Source organism: Osmia bicornis, chromosome 2, assembly GCF_907164935.1.
Source record: "Osmia bicornis bicornis chromosome 2, iOsmBic2.1, whole genome shotgun sequence".
In the NCBI taxonomy this organism is placed as follows: domain Eukaryota; kingdom Metazoa; phylum Arthropoda; class Insecta; order Hymenoptera; family Megachilidae; genus Osmia; species Osmia bicornis.
Window position 1 is genome coordinate 6,677,275 of NC_060217.1, and position 22,140 is coordinate 6,699,414.

The 22,140-nt window shown below is 40.3% G+C and overlaps 2 protein-coding genes across 2 annotated transcripts in view; one reads left to right on the forward strand and one right to left on the reverse strand.

The window, feature by feature from the left end:
* LOC114872024 overlaps positions 1-20,846 on the reverse strand; it is a 38,248-nt gene extending 17,402 nt beyond the window's left edge. Inside the window, exon 1 of the transcript XR_003788688.2 lies at positions 20,162-20,846. The gene's annotated coding sequence lies outside the window, so the exon portion shown is untranslated. The remainder of the gene's footprint in view (positions 1-20,161) is intronic.
* On the forward strand, positions 7,088-21,726 carry LOC114872025 (insulin-like growth factor 2 mRNA-binding protein 1). Its single transcript, XM_029178750.2, has 2 exons — positions 7,088-7,344; positions 21,659-21,726. The coding sequence occupies exons 1-2, from the start codon at positions 7,170-7,172 to the stop codon at positions 21,724-21,726; spliced, it is 243 nt and encodes an 80-aa protein (XP_029034583.1). The 5' UTR covers positions 7,088-7,169.
* Positions 21,727-22,140: the final 414 nt, after the last annotated feature.

A 22,140-nucleotide genomic window follows, 5' to 3' on the forward strand; every position in this document is an offset into this window, starting at 1 on the left:
CCGCGGTAAAAACGTCCTGGGAAAGGAGTAACATCTTTTCGGTGACCGTTAGAATCCTAATTCCGACCCATCAACCGATTGTCCTATTTTAACGCGGTGTAACCACAAGAGACATCATTACTATCCTATCCTATTCTCCATCTGCTCGGATAAACGCATGCTAATCTTAGGAACTAGCTAACCGTTGGAACAGTCCAACGATACGGGGTGCAATAAGCTATGTAAATGAATTGTATTACGGTAATAAACATTTTCGTTTCCCGCTCGTAAACTGTTGACGAAAGGAAAAGAAAAAAAAAATCCTTTTACCTGCGATTTATGGCGAAAGGTAAAGGGACAAACTTTTTACCTAACTTTTGCTTGTAAGTTTTTTAATTTCAAAAGCAAATTATCTATTGTTCAAAGAAAATACCAACAACATTAAAAAGGAAGAAAAAATTAGAAAGGGAATTCAGGGGAATCCTTGAATATTGTCATCGCCGTTTCTATCCGTGATCTTTTTCCTCGTGATTTCACGCTGGGATAATGGATTCCTCGATCCTTTGGATGCGCTCGTTACCACGGTATTCGTAACGGTTGCAGCTGCCATTGCCGGAACGGTGATAAAGTAGCCTACCTAGCGACTAACTAAAAGCTAGCCTACCTTTACGGCCAAGGAAATCAGTAAGAAAACAGAAATCGAAGGGACGTACGCTAAAAAGCGCAAGTATAATATACTCTTTGTTCCTTTTCGGCGGACAAATTTTCCTGACCGTCAGTCTAACTATGAAAGATTACGGTAGAACGGACCCGAAGACAGATAAAGAGATTTTGACGTCCTTCCGAGAAGTAGGTACTATGACCATTATTTCAAAATCCTGTCATAAATTTAGTTGGAAATAAAGATATCTGAGATACACAATTTCTCTTTTCTAATGAGTTAAAGTATTTCTATAGAATAATATATTTTGTTGTAAAATAGTTAACATATTGCTAATTGATAAAATAAGAATAGTTCATTTTTAAATTTCAAATTTCAAACTTTCAATTTGCCACCTTACATTATTAGTAATAAATTATACCAAAATTTTTGTTTATATTAATCAAAATAGCTTTATCATAGAGTGACGAAATCTTTCTTGAATGACTGTACGAATATCATCTATCACATTAGAACACTTGGTCTCGTTTCTCAAAATAAAATTTTCGATATTATGTTGTCCCATATTCCTATAACTGATATAAATTAATTGCCACCAAAGAATGTTAGAGACTTTACAGATAAAAAATGATAAGGTTCACTTTATCTTACGGAACAGTACACCGTCGTCCCGTAAATCAAAGAATAGAGGATGATTCAAGCCTTTCGATGGCGATATTTTGCAAGGCTCCTGATTCAGGATGAAATTTTTCATCCGGTTCCATCAAAGATGTCCTCGAAAACTAGGCGCGAGCATTGCCCTCGCGACTAATCATTCGGTAGGAATTACAGCGGGTCGAGTCGGGCCTTTCCCCAATCTCCCGGCCTTCGTATAAATCTTATTCCGCGGAACGCTCGTTTCTCGCCAGTCAGAAATGTAATTCCCTAGTTCCCGCGGGCATGTACTCGAAAGAACGAAAAGAAAAGCGAAACGACGCGACTAGATACGGATTTTTGAACGGAAAACGCGTATAATCGAGGTAGAGGTCGTAATTCAGCCGATTATTCGTACACGCAAAGGGCCAAGGATTTATTGCTGGTGGAATAGTTTTTCTAGGCCAACATGCTAGAGAGCCGCTAGAGAAATAGAGGAAGGGGCACGGGGATCGTTTCGAAAAAGGGGGGTAAAAGAAGAAGAGGGAAGAGGGGAAGAGGCCATCCGGGGGCAATGCCAGCTGCGCTACCGTAACATAACGAAACCTAAACGCACAGGCGCCTTCTACCAATAGGAACCAACTGTTCATTAGACTGTTGGTACAGGCTGTTCCAAATTGTCTACGACCACGACCGACTGCGAGGGTGTAGACAACGAGGAAAGATTAGATCTTGCCTTCGACCGGAATTCTGAAAAGCCTTGGAATTGATTTTTTGCCTACCATGGAGCCATCATTGGAAACTGTTCTCATTTTCCTCCTTTTCTTCGAATTAATACGATTTTGTTTATTTGGTATAAAATAAATATGCATCGTTCCGTCAATGTTTGCTAATTCGTAACCTATTACAAATTCATAAATTAAGAATTAGAAATAGACTTAGACTTAGAATTAGAATTAGAATTAGAATTAAAATTAAAATTAGAGCAAGAATTGCTTGGATTTACACAGAGATAAGGATATTTTTAATAAATTAAAAAAAATAAATTCATAATTATACTGATGCACATTGCAAATTTCAGAGTATATCGGTGATTGCATACTGTTACCGTATCAATGGTTTGAGTCACTAAAAAATGAAGGATACAAAAGGATAGTTTAGTGTACTACTTCTCACTTTGAATTTTTAAATAATGAAGTATCTTAATTTTAAAATATATAATAATTTTTCTCCATTTTACAGTATTTAACAACACGATACTACACTTGCAAGAAAAAGTGCATCGAAGTTGAAAATAAACACAAGTATTTTTGTGAAAAGTATTTAATGAAAAGATCTTTATACGATATTGAAACATCGTATAATACAAAGAAAAGATGAAGTTAAAAAAATTGATTATAATTATATTCAAATAAAAGGTGTTTTAACCGTAACGAAACTATGCAAATTGCTGATGGTGCCAAAAAAGCCTCTAGCGACAGATGCGGGGCCGAATTTCGTACTTTGGAAGCTGGTAAACAGAAACCACAGCTGCTTTGCTGGCAAGTAAGAGATCTCCTAAACCCTAACTTATCGACTGCCATCACGCGTTGGTAATTTATTCTAACCCATAAAAAACAACCTGCATATTTATAATACAAATGCAAAATACTTTAATCAATTGATCCTCGCGAGCGATATGCTTGTTTACTCCAAGCTTTCATAAACCGAAATCATTCTAATATTATACAAATGCTTTTTCTAAACATTTATCTACTTTCATTTTGTTTCATAGAAATGCTATTATTCATTTCTAATGCAATGAAAATTATTTATAATCAAATTAAGCAGAAGGAAAAATTCTTTTTCGCTTAGGTCCCATTTAAATACATATACCCATTTCTAAGTTTCTCTATCATAGAACTACAATGCGTTATCGATCGGTATTCCAATCTTTAAAAAGAAATTATACGAGAAAATATTTTTTATGAAGAGGGAAGACATTTTCCACGTGAAAATGTGAGTTGATTTTAACTAAATGGCCAAGAATAATGGCAATGTTCCTATCACAGTAATGGCAGAAGAGAAATGACAAAAAACAATTATTATAGAAAATAGTAATATCAACCTAAACATGGCGACCACTATTTTTACCATATTGTGCAGAAACAGGCGGTAGATCTTGGATGCAAAATGCATTTTGGATTCGGTCAAAATGAAATCCCATAATGTGTATACAATCGTAGCAGCTGCGAATCCAACAGACTGTACAGTAGCTTTCCAATTCCTTTTTCCGTTGGGTTTTCCCTTGTCCCTTTACCCTATTCACAGGGGACCAAAAGAAGGAATAAACTGGAGGAAGATCTATTGATGGAAAGTGTAGGCAGCAGTGAGTAGAGCAATAAATCAATATCAGGAAATGAAAAAACAACTAAATGAATCTATATTAACCCTTAGACGGTGGACAGCTGAGACAGAAACGATTTCAATTTAACTCTATTCTATTTTCATTTCCTAAATTTTAGACTATTCACTATGTTCCCTTTATTTTCGTTAAGGAAGACAAGCATTTTCTAAAACATATGTATAATATAAAAATACCTTCGCAATAATATTTAAATATTTGTCCCTAAATATACATGTGACAATGTCATTTCTTATTGTAAAATTAAGCATAATATTCTACTAATAAAACTCTCTTTACGAAATATATTATTGCATTTTAAATTTTATTAGTTACGAATGGTCATTAATTCTGTAATTAATACATATTTTTATATGTTTCATCGTTATCCTTATGAAATAAACGGAAACAATAAGTTTTAAGCTTCAGCAAACATTTCCTGTAGATTCGACTGCTTTTACACAAGGTGGAAGAGCCTTCGTAATATCCTGTGGCTAAGTTTCCTTTCCATACGTCTCTAAGGACGCCCCCATTAAACGGTGGACAGGGGTAATCGAATAGTTCTAAGCTACCGGAGGGTCAGAATAGGCGTTCTAAAATTGGGAGGGGTACATAGGGGAACACGAAAACCGGATGGCACGTTGAAATGTAGTCGACTATATTCTGAATATCCAATTCTCCGTTTCTGAACATAATTTTTATTTCGATAGTAATACCATTTCCCTGTCTATTCATTTTCTAACAGATTGCAGCAAAAAATTTCATATTTGCACATTAATTTGCTATCGTGCATATTACATATGCTAATGCAAAAATACTTGAATTCTAATTTCCAAAACATACATACTTGTAATATCTTTTTAGTGATAGAATCTATGCATAATAATATTTTGGAAACTGCAGAAAATAAATTTCGTTCATTAAAATTATCTTATGTAATTTGTAAATGTCACAAAATATCATTATGAATGACCGGCGCTGTAGTTAGATATAATAATGCCATTACTCCGTTAATATCTCTAAAGCTGATTTCTTTATCTCACCTAAATGCCAATTATAAGTTATGGTATTCTAGGTAATTGATCATTACTTATAAGTTGCGTCTGACGATGCCGCTAAAGCTGGGCAGGTGAATAGAAGCAACATGGACGCAATTTCTTCTTTTTCCAACCTCTTACCCTGAGCACCCTGACCCTGGCCACATTGGCAGCTGTCTCACTCCACCCCTTTTGTAGGCATGGCACTACTCTAACGTAAGAACGAATTTGTCTATCCCTGCAGAGTTTGCAGTGGTAGCTCAAGACTATCAAAAATTCATCTCCATTTTTCCCTCCCAAAACATTCCCATAACAAATATATCCTATAAATTACCCAACCAAAATTAATGTTTATTGTAAAAACTGTAATTTGTCCCAATTATTTTCTTGAATTTTTTATACAAAATTTCAAATCAACGCATCATCGTTTGAACTTTCACTATGTACATACACGAAAGATTACAAAATAATTCTCCAGCGATCGCTAGTCACTATATAAATGCAAATGTAAAATTAAGATACGAATCTATGCTGGTCTAGCATGGTTCCCAAAGACACTCGGTGAAAGAGACAAGAGAAGAAAGAAAAAATGGTCCGATAGATTCGTGCAACATTCTTAATATACATATCAAGAGTGGTATATAGGAGCAAGGAACTCGTTAACTATGCTGGCGTACGTCGAAAACACCCGGTAGATTTCTGCAGGAACCGAACGCGCAACGGCGTGTAAGAAAGAGTAAGTAAAACGTGAACGAAACGGTGGGAGAAAGAGGAAGAGAAAGAGGTACGCGGTGCCGCGCGTTCTTCGTTCAGCCTGAGACCGCGTGCACGCGTACAACGATGCATACATCCATACGTTTTCTACTCGCGTAGAAAACGTATGGGTTTCGCGCGAGCACGTTATGCACGCGAAAACGAGCGAGCGCGTAACGCAGACAAGCACGTTGCCGGCTGCGAAAACCGGCGTGCAAAAATCCTCCAATCGGGAGTAGAGGCGTGAGTCGGTGGGGTAAGCCACGTGGTCTGGTAACGACCAATCGGGGACGAGGCGGTCGCGAATTTCGAGTCGGTTTCCCGCTTGGTGCTCGGAACTTCTAGTTGCTAGAGCAAGATGGACAGTTAGAGGGAAAAAAAGAGTGAGAAAGTGCAACAAGCGACTAGCAAGGAGGAGACGGGACGGTTTTATAGCGGATTAAAAAGGAGCGAGAAAGAAGGAATCAGGGTTGTAAAAAAGGGAGAAGAGCGACGAGTTTGCATCGCATTGCCCCCCAGGACACGCGAAAGAGGGAACGAGAGAGGAGCGAAGGAGTAACAGAGAGACGGATCGAGACGCGTTGAGGTGGAGAAAGAGAAAGAAAACACGCCGAATGAGAGTGCCCCTCAGACGTTGTGTCGTGGTCTAGCCAAAGAGACAAGAGCCTGGTAGGAAGGTGCGTCGTGGTCGCAAAGAGAGGAGAGAGGAGAGGAGTGAACAAGAGAGAGAAAGAGAGGAGGAGTCGCTGGGCACACGGTGAATCGTCAAGAGAACGGTCAACTTGGCGTCCCTTAACCTTAAAAAAATTTCAAGAGTCGTTTCTAAAGAAGAGACCAACGTAGTCGTGGAGTTTGTAGTCCGGCTGATCGGTCGTCGCACAGTCATCCTCGTCGGTTTGTAGGATCTAGCTGCCTCCAGGGACATCCACTACAACCGGAAACACACGCCAGGTTTGTGTACTACCGGTGACGAGTCGACGTGACACAGAGAGTCGTTGTATCACGGATCGAGCGGGAAATAGACAGCCGTTTACGCAGAGGAAACGAAGAAAGAAGAAAACAAAAGACAGTATATAGAGGCAGGAACGCTTAGAAGATCGTTCAAGATATCACGGAAAAACCTCTTGTGTCCGGTTCGTTCTTTTTTTTGGTGTGCTAGCGCGAAAATCACGCCGAGTATCACGCGAGAAAGACAATCGTGTTCGCCAGGATATTCCGAGATATAGAAATAATCGAAAGAAAAGAAAAGAAAAGAAAAAAAAAGCAGCCGTAGAGAACAAGATCCTGACAAAAGCGCGCTCTCGTGTTCGTTTCCTTCTACGTGACAAACAGGATCGTCCAACATCGTGATCGTGGTCGTGGTCGTGGTTATCCGCGAAAACGTACGTGTAATTCGTCGTCCAGAGGACAGTTAACGATCTCCACGAAACGTGCGGTGCTCGTGTCGTCGTCGTCGTCTTCGACTTCAACCTCATCGAATTCGTCTACGATCTCTATCGGTGAAATCCCCCTTTATCCCGTGTCTCCTGGTGCGAAACATTCGATCGTTTCTTTTTTGGTATTCGCGTCGTGATCATCATCCCCGTTGGCGTGTGTATACCATCGCCAGCGATCGTTTCGTTGAATCTCGCGCCACCGAGCTACAAGTTTTTCAAGCCACGTGACCGAGACCGTTATCTCGGGGAAAACTGCCACCATAGCGTCCAAGATCGAGCCAACCACCATGTCGAAGCTCTACGTGGGTAATCTACCGTCGGACTGTAACGAGGGTGCTCTCAGACAACTATTCCAGGATCATAATTTGTCGTGCACCACGATCCTGGTCAAACGAGGCGGCTACGCGTTCGTCGACTGTACCGATCAATCTGTAGCCGATCGTGCGATCGACAAACTTAACGGTGAGTCCCGAATCAACGATTTAAATCAGATAACGCTTGGATAGATAACTTTGCTAAACTCCTCTGTTACGTTTAGCCGATATCGGCTGTTGCTACGCCGATACCTTCTGTAAAGATGCTTTTTACTAATCCTGATAATATGTCGCTACGTTTATGCTGTTGCTGCTTTTGCTATTACGCTACAGGCCCTGCTGTCACTGTTCCATGACCGAACGAAGAAGGAGAATCTTCGCTATGGGAGACCACTATGGACTTAACTGAGGCTTGATCATTTAATTTGCAACTTATCGAACGCTTTTATCGCTTTACGCAATGTTGTACCTTTGGGCACAATAATTTATTGCAATCTGCACGCACTAGAAACACTATCGTCGTTGAAATCCAAACTCGAACGAATAATATTTAAAGAAATTCTTTTCTAATTAGTGTGCGTTCCGATTGTAAACGCTTGTATATACATACATATGCTTTTTTTTAATTAGTTTGTAAGATATTTTCAAGTAGAAATATAAAATTTGGCACGCTTGTATATACGCTTTACACCATTTGCTTTCCTGCATTTTTACTCTGCTCCCTATACCCCGATCGAAAGATCAATATCCTGTATATATATATATATATATATATATATATGAGTAATCAACCCCAATCCAATCTACGTAATTAATATACTATATTGCATCTTCGCGATAACCTATATTTGTACGGTAGAGACAAGTTCACGTTGTTATTGAACGAACCGATCGTCAATTATATTTCGCGACGACAGAACAGTCGCGTCCTGTCGTTGATCGTCCAATTTTCACCGTCATGTAACCAAGAAAATATTTCGACGAAAATCATGAGAATTATAAAAATCATCTGTCGATTCATTAGAACTGTAAATATAGAAGCGAAACAAAGGAACGTTTGTGAATTATCTGCTTCGAAATGAACAACCACTGTTCGTTGTCTATCAGTTTGAGAGCCTCTGCTCGAGACCTCGAAAATACTTCCGCTGAAAAAAGATTCATCTTTTCATTTTCATCGAATAACTTATCCGCGATGAATTGCCGCGCGTTCTTTCTAACGTATTTCAATATTTTCACTCGGTTCAATTTCAAACGCAATCGTCTCTGTAAATAATTATGCAAAAATTTCTATGTAAAGGAAAAAAGAAAAAGAATAAGTTGTTTTTCAAATTCCTCCTAATATCGGCGGGAGAGACTATACTCGTGTCGTGTGGAAAACTTATCCACGTGGTGGAGAGGCGCACGCATCAGCAAGATGGCGGAGCCGGTTGTACCGGCAAGGTCACGCGTGTGGGTTTCGTCTTTGAGATAAGTTTCTGATAATCGTCCGTGTCGCTTACAACGAACTACGTTGATCGATACGATTACTTTACTGGCCGTACGACTCGGTAATAATGTGAATTTTCATATTGAAAAGAGAGAAGAAATAAATAGGAATTACGATAGTATCGTACGAGCGATAACGCGTCGCCAATCGAACTGATTGGAATTCAATTATCGCTAATATCGACAAAATTTCGACCAGATAACTTGTACGTAATATGCAATCCCGAATCAAAATATATATTAAAGGGTTAAAATTAGTAAAGATAAGGTTTTTATTCTGTAACTAAGAATTGTTCAAATTTGGGAATCGTTCAAAGATCCTTTAATTTTTTCGCAAAATGTTATGTCTGCGATATAAATCCTGACCCTACGTACTGAATTTCATCCTCGCCGGGAGATGTTAGATCGATACTCGGCTATAGACGAGCCATGCCAGCACGTTGGCGATTCTCCCGCCTAAAAAACGTGGTCAAGGTCGCGTCTGTACGCGTGACGTATGGTTCCCCACTGGCTCCATGTCGAGGTTAAAATTTACATCGTGAAATACCGTCGACTTCGTCTCGGCTTGGCCGTCGAAATCGGTTAGTCACACTCGTCGTACGCGACACGGCCATGTTAAATCGAGTAAATCCAGATCATAAATTTCCTTGATGACTTTGTAACTGGTGTACACCGACTACGTATGTAAGTCTATCACTCGTGTATCAACGTGTACTATATCGGATCGATGCATTACCTCTATCGTTTTCGAACGTTTCAAAATACTCTTAGATTTTCAGGAAAGTTTGTGCCATTTTCAAAATCGTCTATTTTCGCTGGTAGACTGTTTCTTTAAAAATGCTACTTTAATCGAGAATTTCAAAATGGCACGAATTTTTCAAACGATCTAACGTTTATTTTTATTAGTCGACGCTTATTTTGAATAAACCGTACCTATCGTTAGACAAATCACGGTGTGCTACTCTATGGTATACGAACCGAGGAACAGTGATAAGAAAAAGATCGATGACACGAGAAATGAGAAGAATATTCAGTTACCCAGGAGACTGAAACGATCTAGCTGACACCGGCTAACGAGACCACTTATGCATGTAATTGCAAAACGATTCGTTTCGTGTCGAACGACCGCAAAGACTGTCACGTTCGTGACAGTCCCTTACATGCGAGATGCCAATCGGCTCGTAATTGACGATAAATTCTCTCTCTGAATGTCCAGAAAGTGACGTCGAGATACGATATTTGTATCCCTCGTTTCAATCTCTTTCCCGTTTTAATGAATTTTTAATGAGTTAATAATTTCAATGAATTCGCCAGCAATTATTGTGTATACTGCACGTCGGACAATCGGGAGGTATGGTATGCGAGCAGGTAAAAAAAATGTCGACAGGCACGCAAAATGTAGCAAAAGAATAGCCAAAAAGAACGGTCGGCTTGCTTAGAAGCTGGGTTGCAAGAAAGAGGAACGGTATATACGAACATTGGAACGATTCATAGGGAATAGTCCTCTCCCTCTATTTCGTTAGCAATACAGAAGGCTCAGTCGTTGCTCCTGCAGCACTGGTACATATGTATATGGGGCTGAACCTTGGATACAATGCCGTGTGCCGAGAACGTTACCGCCAAGTACAGAACTAGTTTGGTGGGTTGTGTTACGTTTTAGACCAACTAAACTAAGGCTAGTCGCGGTTAAACTACACCAGACTACAAGCACCGACATCCATTTACCGACGATTCGAGTTTCTTCATAAAAACTCACTAGGAAATTTACTTACAAAATCATTAACTAGAATTTTTGTCTAGGAAGACTAAGTCCTTCGGCAAGAAGATTCTAAATACAAACTTGTTTAAACAAAAATTACTTCATTCTGTGATAATATAAATTTCTGTACTGTAAATACGTTTTGGAGCACCTTCCAAAATTGCCACTTGTCCGCGAAAGAATTAGCATTCTTCTTCTCGTTTTTTTTTTTTGAACGCGTTGAATCATCCTGATCTAAAGGCGTCCTTACTATTTCATTGAAAGAAATAGACTATAATAAAAAAAAAAGCTTTTAACGTTGTCGTGATCTGTTCGTTTTGGAGTTCGATGAATCACCGTGTATCTAACGCGATCCGAGAGGCGAGAAAGAAGTGTAAAAGGGTGATTCAAAAACTTCCCGAGAAATTGGTATGACTTATATTTTATCACGGATAAGAAAGTTTCCATTAATTTTAAAACATTTTTTTGATTAATATTTTATAGACGATTGAAATCACTTTTCATAATTATGACACTGAAAAAAGTAGAATTCGATGCTGCAATGTGCTTGAAAATAAGAAATCCCAGAGAAAATGTCGCATTAATGCAACATCGATCGTTAATGGATCGGGACACAGAGATTCCAGGAACTCTTGAATCACCCTCTTACTTTTAATCGCGGTTTCGCAGTTGTCCATGGCTCGGTCTGCTTGATTTGTCGCGTGCCTGCTATAAGACCACCACCTGCCCTCCAGAAAAAAAAGAGTTACCTGTTAACAGTGCACCGGTAACCGACACTCGTGGAACTTAACGATTCGGTTTCGCTTAAACCGCAAACGAAACCCTCGCCGGTGCTAAATAATAATATCAATTTAAATCGAAGAAATGGTAATCCAACGTTAACACGTACGATCTCATTACGATAAAGAAAAATTTCTCCAGATCGTGTGAAACGTTATTACTAGCGTTATCCGTTTCGAAATCTCATCTATCTTATCGATCTACATCGGAGGAAGCGCCGCGGATGCGGCAACCCCGAAGAGGAAACACGCGCGTAACAGATGCGATTTAAGTTAATTACATCACGCGGATACATCGTGCAAATGAAAATCATTCGATCGAACAGCCTTACCGCAACTTTTCATGGCTATTCGTTCGACGCGAGCAGCGTACCGAAAAAAGACTTCGTACCAGCTATTTTATCAGTCGTTATCTATTTCTACCGATGACTACCAAGTCCAAAATTTTATCGCGCTTTCTAGCAGCGCTCGAGTAGTAGACTGTACTCGTTCCTCGATATTACGGTGCGTTTAATAAATATTATTCCCTGAGAAAGATACGAATGTATGATCAAATGTTTTTCTTTTCTGTAATTGATAACAATCGAACGATTAATTTGTTCGAGGAATGCGTAAAACAACTCCGTTTTTTGTCGATATTTTTTTACGATATTTTGTTATGAAAATTTGTTTGATTAAATATCGCGTTAAAAACAACGATGAAAAATAACTGGATCGAACGTCGTCGCGACTGTACAGTTTAAACGCAAAAAGTGCTTGCGCGTCTGCAAAGAGGAAGTGCTATCTTTAGAGCGACGAAAAGAGGGTGTGCGATGTCTCTTCTCGTTTTCGTTTTCTTTTTCATCTAACCGTTCGCTTTCATTAACTGAACGAGCCTTTGTGACCAGGAGCGAGAAATCCATTGTGAGATATCAGCACACTCGTTACTACGAAATGAATGAAACGTAATAATTTCATGTGTTCGGTATTACTCAATCGCGTCTCTCGACGTTTAATTGCGTCTCTTGCGACGATAAAATCCTCTTGTTACGATGACATTGTACGGTGATAATCCTTTTCTTTTTATTCCCTACTTGTTCCCTACTTGTTTCAATTTTTAATACATATTACCTCATTAAGAACTTTATTCGTTACAATAATAACTGAATATTAAAATGACCGGGCCTTAGTTTGAATTACTTCAACTGACTTACAGATGAATCAATGATAATCAAAGATATATTAATTGATTTTCAATCAACAATCGATGGTATGCGAAATTTCTATTAATATTCTTCACGCTTCCGATAAGTAAAGTGTTAATTAGTGGTATTTGTCTAACACCGGTTGTTATCAGAATTGAAAAACAAATGTCATAGCACGAGTGCGAGACGTGTAATTCACTTTTTTGACTCAAGATATAAATCGATCGTTCGAAAGACGATGATGGAAATGAAATAAAATCGGTATCGGTAAGAGAAGCGATAACGATACACAATAGGTAACCGCGTGAAATTATCCCAACTCGCAGCTTCTATTTCGAGTGTTTCTATATCGGCCTCGCCGGCAATTCACTATTTTCCCCGTTGCTCTCCCACGCGGCGACCTTTTTTTCTTTCTCTCCCTCTAATCTATATTGTCTTCGTCTATCGTGGCCTCTGTTCAAGTCGAGGAACCTTTGAAGACACGTGTTTGTTTTAGATACACGGCCGTTGACTTCGCAGGCCAAGTAACCGTGTTATATACCGCTCGGCTACTCCTATGTCCTCGACGCCACACTGTTTCGGAGCGGAAATCTTTCCTGCCTCTACGTATCGTGTGTATACTCAAACTCTATCAAACTCAAACTGTCCGACGAACGAAATCCCCGGACTTTTCACTCGTCTCGTATTTTTCCAATGGAAAAGTAGGTGCGCTCCTCTTTATCGTATCCTATCGTTATCAACCGCCGTTTTTCTATGCGATAGCGTCTCCCTAAACCTCGCTTACGTAATTCCTATTTTTAACGAATAGCCGAGTCTATGTGTGTAGTGCGTGCGTGTTGCTAGATATCGAGCAACGTTACATTCACGATCAACTATATCCGACACAAAATGCAATGCAACCCCTAAAAAAGAAATCCGCGTTGCGTGGGGTCTGTCGTATTTATTAAGAAAGCCCGCTGTAAATCTTATCGGGAACGCATCGAAAAGGCATCTTGCGTTCGATAAATTACCGGCGAAACGATCTACTTTCCCCTTTCCACTTCTTTATGACAAGGGGGGAAAAACGATCGAAAGAGAAAGGGAGAAGCAACGTCCGCCAGTTGCGGCGGCAACGAATCCGCTTGGGCCCCACGTGCGCGTAATTGTCAGGTACGAAGAAAGAAACCCGAATCTTTCGACAGGTGTCAATGAACCGGACAACGACGTATCCATCGAAGGATAACCGAGAAAGACAGGAGGAAAGGAAGATCGATGGATAGATAGAGAAAGATGGAGAGAAGAGGCACGGACAGCTCGTTCGCACCTGCCTCTGTCATATACTAAACGGAGCTCACGGTGATTTCGCATTTCGTCAACAGACACTTTGCGATACTGATTTTCTGCCGCGAATCGAGGAGCAATTTTTGATTAACCCATTTGCTACTATATGTATATAAAACGCGAGATCTCGTGGAAAATGATTAAAAGAATGATTGAAGGTGCAGGGAGGGATATGGAAAGGGTTAAACCTTATCGTAGAAAAATTGCTTCGGCATGGCGCCATTAATCTCCGAACGAGCGGATATTATTTTAATTCTCAAGTCTCGGAGCGAGCCTCGTTCCGAGAAACGCCGCCCTTTGTCCCGGTCGGCTCCACGAAAGAAAAGTGACCGAGTGATTTAATCTACGAACGAACGGAGACCCTGGTGGATTCCTTCTGTTACTTCGCTCTTCCCTTATGCTTCTTCTTTTCTTCCTTTCCGCTGGCGCGTTTCTTTTTTACCTATCGAATTCAACGATTCGCCTCCGTGTAAAACCATTGCTCCAAAAAAATTGCGTCAAAATTATCATTCCCGATCGTCCGTTCAATCAGCTAACGAGAGACTCGTTTAGATAACGGCAGCAAATTCGCGTGTATTAAACGCGACGCACTTGGTAAGTTGTCGTCGATGAAACGGATAAACACGGAGCAACATACGCGTCCTCGAAAACTCGATTTACTATGTTAAGATAGGAGTCGTCGGATGATACCGACGTATGTACGTGTTTTCATCTTATTAGCACCGGGGGAATTCGTGAAACGGCTCGGCAACGTTATACAAACTCGAAACTCTGAACTTTGTTCGCTAATAGATAAAAGTCGTTATCGCGAATGGCATGCTTCGACGTGTAATTTTATTAATCTAAACTACAAATAACCGGCCGATCAGACTGGCGAACTGTTAAACGCGCAAACTAAATGAAAAGATATTGAAAACGTTAATAATCGAACAAATTAAACGAGATGCTTTCAGATAAAACGTGAGTCGTTTAATTTTTCGTTACCGAAGACCACTGATAACCATAAAACGCTATCAATCTCTTACGAGTGATTTACTATGTGATGCAATCGTATTCACGATTCCATTGACCACCAAAAATCGTAAGTCGAGCCTGGTCGACAATCGTAATACATATTTCATGTTTCGATAAGATACGGAGTCGAGAGACAGTGCATTTGAAATACAGTACTCTACTATTTCATTTTAGCTATCCCTGATTTGAAATGTTACTTTGAGAACCGTATTCTTGCAAATTTAATTTCATCCGAGGGTTGTAATTCGAATAGTAAAACTGTAAAAGAGTATTCGCGTAAAATTTGATGGGTTTCGGTAACGGAGTACATAACAGGGTGCCCCACGTCGTGAGAATTGAGTCAACAGATTCCCTCGATTTTGGGCTATCCGATTTCCCAGTTTCGTCGTAAAACAGGCGAGACTCCTACCGTCCCGTTTGCGGGAATATGTACATGCTGTTTCTAGGAAGAAACTCACCTCGTTTCATTTTTTACGAAGGAAACTGTATACTATACACCGTAGTTATTTTCGACGCAGCCGACTACGGGAAGAATATTGATTGATACGTTGCATTTAATGAATTTTTTCCACGAATTGTTGTGACTATAAGTTGTATGCTTTATACGAATTCCTGAGAAAAGTGTCTCGCTGATACGAGAGACGAGACATTGAACAAATCAATTATTTATAATTCTTGCAATTTTTAATCAAACGTCTTATTACTTTATAATCGTGACCTGGTTAATGGAGATTCTATTATATATGTTTTCTAATAAATAAAGTAATAAAATAAATAATAAATGCTTGAGAATTAAAAAATGAAATAATACAAATATAAAGCATCAATTTATGAGGTTTGATAATTCAACTTAATTTAATTCAATTTAATTGCTAAAAATCAGATCGAAAATGCGTGTCTACACTAAAAATACCCCCTCGGGCTATTCCTATGAGTTATCCGTGAGTAGATCAGTTGGCCAGGAAACGCTTGCAGTGTAAGCGTAGCCTTAAGGCCAAGATTTTGCGTTTGCCGCGCTTTCTACGGATTCTCCAGTCAGGACCTATCTTAACGTGCGTGGGCCCATTCGCTTCATTCGGCAAACTAACCTACCCGTCTAAGTAATCCATTGTGCTTCTGGTGCTCTCTTTGTGTGGCCGCTCTCACGCTGAGAGCGCGGCACAAGGGTGTGCGACAAGGAACCGAGAAACCGAGTGAGTTTGGCGGGAAAAAGAGCGAGCTAGGAGGCGAACAGGATGAAGAAAGAGGGTGGAACCGAGGACGAAAGATAGAGGGAAAGAGAAAGAAATATGCCACAAGGCCAACCGAGTCTGAAGCAATTTTTGCTTTACTCTTTTGCCAGGCCGAAAACGAGCGTGGCTCCGACCGACTAACTGCTCCAATTTTATTTACCGCGATATCTCCACGATATTTCCTCACCACGCGCGACAATTTCCACGCGTACACTCTTCTCCGTCTCTCTAATTTTTCTCTTATTTATTTATCACAAAAGCGACGTTACACGCCAAGATATCGTGTCTTCGACCGATATTTTTCTTCGTTTAATAAGAAATATCCGTCCTGCTATTAATGGACACATCGAGGTATGTACTAATGTCGCTCGTTTCTTACGAAGAAATCATTCGGACCGCTCGCCTTTACAGACTTCCGCTTTCTTCTACCGATACGAAATTCAGATTAATACCATGCCATCGTGCATCTTACGCTTAATTATACTCCGTTAGAAAGTAGGTATAATCAGTCACGCATGTTAGATCATCTAACGTTCGTCAATGTCTTCATCAACGCGACGGACTTTACTTTTTTCTCTCCTATGAAAATATTACCCTCTTTAGTTAGAATGTTCTATCTATTATCTATTCAATTTTTTTAATATAGTTTGGAATATTTGGAATTTGACAGTGAACGTTATTCACGATTCTGGTAATCAAGAGATCGATCGATCGAACGTGGAACAATGTCCCGTTGATCCGGTGCGATTTTGACCCGTGACACACGATTCAAACGATTTCCGTGGGACTGAACTAGCGAGTTGTAACTCAATAGTAATTTATGTACCTAGCCGTGGCAACCGCCGTGTCCAAGGCATCGGTATTCAGCATTGGCCTGGAATGCGCAACAGGAACCTGTTCTCATTCCCATTCCCATTCCCGCTCAGCGCTACCCAAATATTTTATTACTTCCCCGTGGAGCCGGTGCTCTCTCTTTCTCTTTCTCTCATTCGCTACCCCTCTTTATCTCTACCTATCTTCCCTCTTCTGCCCTCTCGCTCCCTTCCTGTTTCACAAGCGCAAGAAACTCTTCGCTGTTATGTCATCCTGTAAGGCTCGCCTTATCGTTGTAACAATATTTCTTAATATTACAGTTACATTTGTCAAGATCTCGAAAACAACCACGAAAATCCTTCCGTTCTCGGAATCCTTGCGATTTCGAGTAAAATAAAGTATATTTTGTCTGTGTCTGAACAATTGAAATTTTCATTTATTAGAGCAGTAAAATTGTTTACTTGGAAATTTATATTTTCTCAAAATTTTAAAGAAAATTCAAAAATTCAATCAAATTATTACATAATCAATAAAAATGACAAACGTCCCGGTACTTGCAGCGGCCAGTGTACGGAGTGCATCGAAAAACCGTTTCGGAGTATCGAGTAGCGAGATAACGAAAGACGCTGCACCAGCGTCTCGGATGTAAAGTTAACGTTACCTTGGTCGGTGAAGCTATCGGATATCGAAGTGACGGCGTTTTTATTAATAACGCGTAACGTTATAAATAAACGTTGATAACCGATAAGCTGGTTCATGATTATTCTTTTCGCGACTCGACAATTGTTCCGTCGATTACATCAATTTATATTTTAACGTTACGGAAAGAATCATTCGCGTAAAGAAAAATATTTGCATAAACATCGGCTATGATAAGAATCAGTGGTCTGTGTTGAAAACCGTTCGGCCGTTTCAGCGTCGAGCAAAAATTGACGAGATTTTGAGTTAGGAACCGGTAAAACGTATCAAGAAAGAGGGACAAAGAGGGTGAGAGCGAAATGAAAAGGGAAGGTACGCGAGAGTAAGAGAAAGAGAGAGAAAGAGAATGAATATATATTAGGTGGGTTGCTGCGACGACCTCCGGATAGCTCTCCTAAGCTCGCTCTCTCACTCGTCGAGCCTCACCTACCTGGCAGTTTTCGTTGTAAGGTAACAGGAGGGTAGATGGTGGGACGTAAAGGGAGGAGGGAGGAGGTAGGAGCACTAAGGAGACCTTGAAGGCTTGCTAGCCGGGTGCCGGCTAGTACTGACCCACTATAAAGGCACTTGCCATCCTGCTCGTTCAACAGGACAATCTACTATTACCTTCTCCCTCGGGAGAGCCTGCTAACCTACTCTCTTGCCCACATACACCGACTCGATCCGCAAACCCGCTTCTCTAGACCCTGCTGGTGGCTACGCTTAGCTCAAACAGCTTTCTTTCTCTATCCCTCTATCCTACCTTCCCTTTTTATCTCTCTCCGTTTCCCTTTTCCATCCCGTTCACTCTTACCCTTTGTCGTCCCTCCTCTACGCTATCTCATTTCTACTCCCTTCTTTTCTGCTCCCTTCTAATACCACCACTGCCACACCCCTCGTACTACAGCTATTTCACTTCCTCTCATTCCCTCTATTCCCCTTTTTTGTTTCTTCTAGTTCGTGTTCTCTCGCTCTATCTCTCTCATTTTACTCCCTCGTGCGCACGTTGCACCAACAACGATGCCAGAGTGTGTAGAAATACGTACACGAGGAACCCCTAAAATCTCTGTGTGACTGGGTAAAAACGCGGGTACCCTCTCGCGTCTATGTATACGAGTGGTTGTTCGGTGTGCCCGTCTCTCTTGTATGCATGAATTTCAGCGGTGCTTAGAAAGAAGGAGAAGAGGCTCGAGACCGTGTGTAACGCGTGCGTGTGTTTGTAGGGAGTACCACCTAGCATAGCAACTGCTGTTTCTGCATTTCTTAGCAGCGCGCCCCATGCGAGATGCCAGTATATTTTAGCCGTATAACGGGTGTCCCGTTTTTGTCAAACGTATGCCCAAATTTTTTCATTTATCAACCCTAGAACGGTAACGCGATACCGCCGGAAGCGCGGTCAACGTTTAACCTATGAAACTGTATTGTCTGTTGTAAGACGTACCGAAACTCCAATTTCTAAAAATAAGAATATTTAATTTGCGGTGCCGGTTATCGCTAACCTCCAGAACATTCGTGTTAATATGCATAAGTAGAAGCACTACTTCAAGATTCGTTAATCATTATTACAGTTAAACCGGTACGCGTTAACCATCCGTTGAATCTATTTCGGTAAGCCCATTTTGATAGCCTCTTAAACGGCAAACACGTAAAATCGAGCATAAAAGCAGACGTCGAATTTAACGCGGCATTAGAATCAAATTAAAACCTCGTCAACCTTTACATCCCCTTTCCTCTCCTTCTCACCTTGTCGCGAATTGGCTTTCGCATGAAACCTGTCGGTACTTATGGTAGCTCGAGCACTCGTGCATAGAAACACTTACGAATAGTTATTGCTTATATACAGGGTGAGATTCGAGGGGAGACTCGACACGGGACCGTACCGAGTAGCCATTTACGGGTTACTTCCCTCTTTTTAATTTCCCTCTACCATCTATTTTTTTTTCAGCCTGTTACACTTTCAAGTGGTCTCAGGAGATAACCATAAACGCCTGACCGTCTTATTCTCGCAAGTTTTACGTTTAATGCACGCATTTTTGATTCATTCAAATTCCCAAGCTAGTCCGCCCGGTAGGTTATATTATATACCCTCATTGTACCGAGCATTCTCTGCTGCATTTAATAGACTCCTCGCGAACAATTCCGCCACTCGCCACACGCCATTGTACCTCGCAAGAGAGATCTACCCGGTTTTTCTGAAGCAGGCTCGGCTCGTTCAAAAAAAAAAAAAGTACCATTCTACGCGTACGAAAACGCGAAGCGCCGAGATCATTATCGATATTCGTCCTGGATCATCGAATTGCCTACTCGCTTTCTATACTTCTATCGCAACCCAACTGTAACTAATTCACGTGAACGAATACCATTCTTTCGGAGACCGACTCCTAAGCACACTTACGAAACCGCATGGTTCTTGTTAACTTGTAAAGTATACTGTCGACCAACGAAAATACAGAATGTTCACAGTATTGCTAATAGCATTTTCCTCGTAAATATTGAATATGTAGAAACAAGAGTAATGGGGCACGCTAATTTTTTATATTTCCAATATTTTTAATGCCATAAACAACCTGTGTATCTGTACCACGCAACCACCTAACCTTAACCTATTCGATCGAAATTTATTACCAACCTATTTTAATTAATTAATTAATTAAATAATTGAAATTTTCAATATGTATGTATGAAATTTAATTTCACTTACCTTTAGTAGTACCCCCTCCACGCTTGTATTTGTAATCCGCCTTATTGCGTTCCTAGCTCCATGTATTTGCGTGCCATGTCTTGAAGCTTGTAGTTATCTTCTTTTCTTGAGCACTTTTATCCGTTAATAATAATTAGCAAACGTCTTTAGTATGTATCAACAGTCTCAAGAAACGTAACACTCTTCCTCCGAAATTGTTCGTTGACCGCTGACGGCCATTTGCATTTCGTTTCGAAGCACATGTCACTGACCCGATACGCGAATTCCTTTACCTATATTTTGTACTGTACTTGGAAGTCGAATACGTTTTACGCGAGTAGAAAACGATTTAATACGGAATTGATGCAATATTTAGTTCAACGTCTATGCGAAATCAAAGAGCAAACGACACTACGTTCGGCTCGCGAAGGAATCACAACACTTACTGCTCGAACTCTGTTTACATTCTTAGGCTATTCGAGACAAGCGTGCTGCGAAGTAATCAAAGGATATACCTGCTCGTCACGGTCAAAACAAATCCTCGGAGATATATTTAAGTGGCACACACGATTTCAGCCACCGTTCCCGTTACGAATCAACGTTTATAACCTTTTCTATTACGGAAACATATCTCTTGTCACCGTTGCGTTAATAGTCGTAACTGACTGATTTTAAAATAGATGCGCGCGCAGGCTGTTGCCGCAGCACTGCACTGCGCATAGCAAATAATTCGCGGCTAATTCAAATAGAACAAAAGGTGAGTTCTTTATAAAATGTTTTTTATTTTCTCGCGATATTTCCATGATCGTACACGATGAATGTAAAACGGTCATTTCGCTCGCCTGACAAAAGATGGTTTCGTAGATTTTTTTTCACAATATGCTTATAGAGGAACTGGTTAGGGAAAATTAGATGGGTCTAACTGGCAGAAGACACCTGGCGCCTAGGAAAGGAAATGTTTATGTAGAAGTATATACGTATACATACACGTTCTGACCCTCGGACCATGCCAAAAAAATCGTCAGCCAACAGGACTATCACCACGAATACGTTCACATAACCTCTTGATCCTGATTAGAATATGAGTTAGGTGTGCGATAGTTATATATTAGTGCAGCGATTTTTGCACGGTTGTACACCGTGTACGGGGAAATCGAAACCCGGAAGCAACTATCAGGTTCTACTTCTCGGGTCAAAACCGGTGTTCAATGTATTTTTCCATGGGAAAATCTCCCATCGGCCGGTCGAATCAGGGTCATAGTTCAGATAAACCGCGGCTTCAAACAGGTTGCCCGTACTGACTCAATGAACTAATTTTTTTTTTTGTGTCCCGGTGTTATGAGAATATTCTTGCAATATAATCGACTTGATTGTATCGTTCTTTTGATTAAATTTCAATGTTGTCGCTTTGCTTCTTCCTCGTGTAAAAGTACGTATATATCACGTAGCGCTGATTATTTTTCCTTTCGCTACGAATGTTTATTAAAAATAATTTCCTTTTGTTATTTTTTGTTTCAGGATATACCTACCTCGGATCAGCACTTGTCGTAGAGCCATCGGTGGCCAGTGGACCAAAGAAACGGTAAGTTTTTAATATTGTTATTTACGTCTGTTAGACTTTCTATTAATATAGCTGTATCGATTGCAAAATCTACGTAATTATAGGTCAGTAAGACGCTACCTCCCTTCGATGATCGTTCTCGATCGAACATCTTACCCTCTTTATATATCCACTCTCTTCTTCGGTTTCAAACAAAAGAGGTGCTCGTTTACGTTACGCTGACGGTAATATCAAATATAAATTGACGATTTGAAATAGAGAGGGCCGTTAAGTAAATGAATCGTGACGCGTCTCATCGCGAGTATAATTAAAGGGTTGTTCGGTCGACGAAAATTGTTAACCGTTCTTTCAGAGACTATCGTAAATCTCGTGATCGTGCAGGAAATACACGGCCGGATTACACACGCTTCACGCGTACATTACAAATGAAGCATTTTCA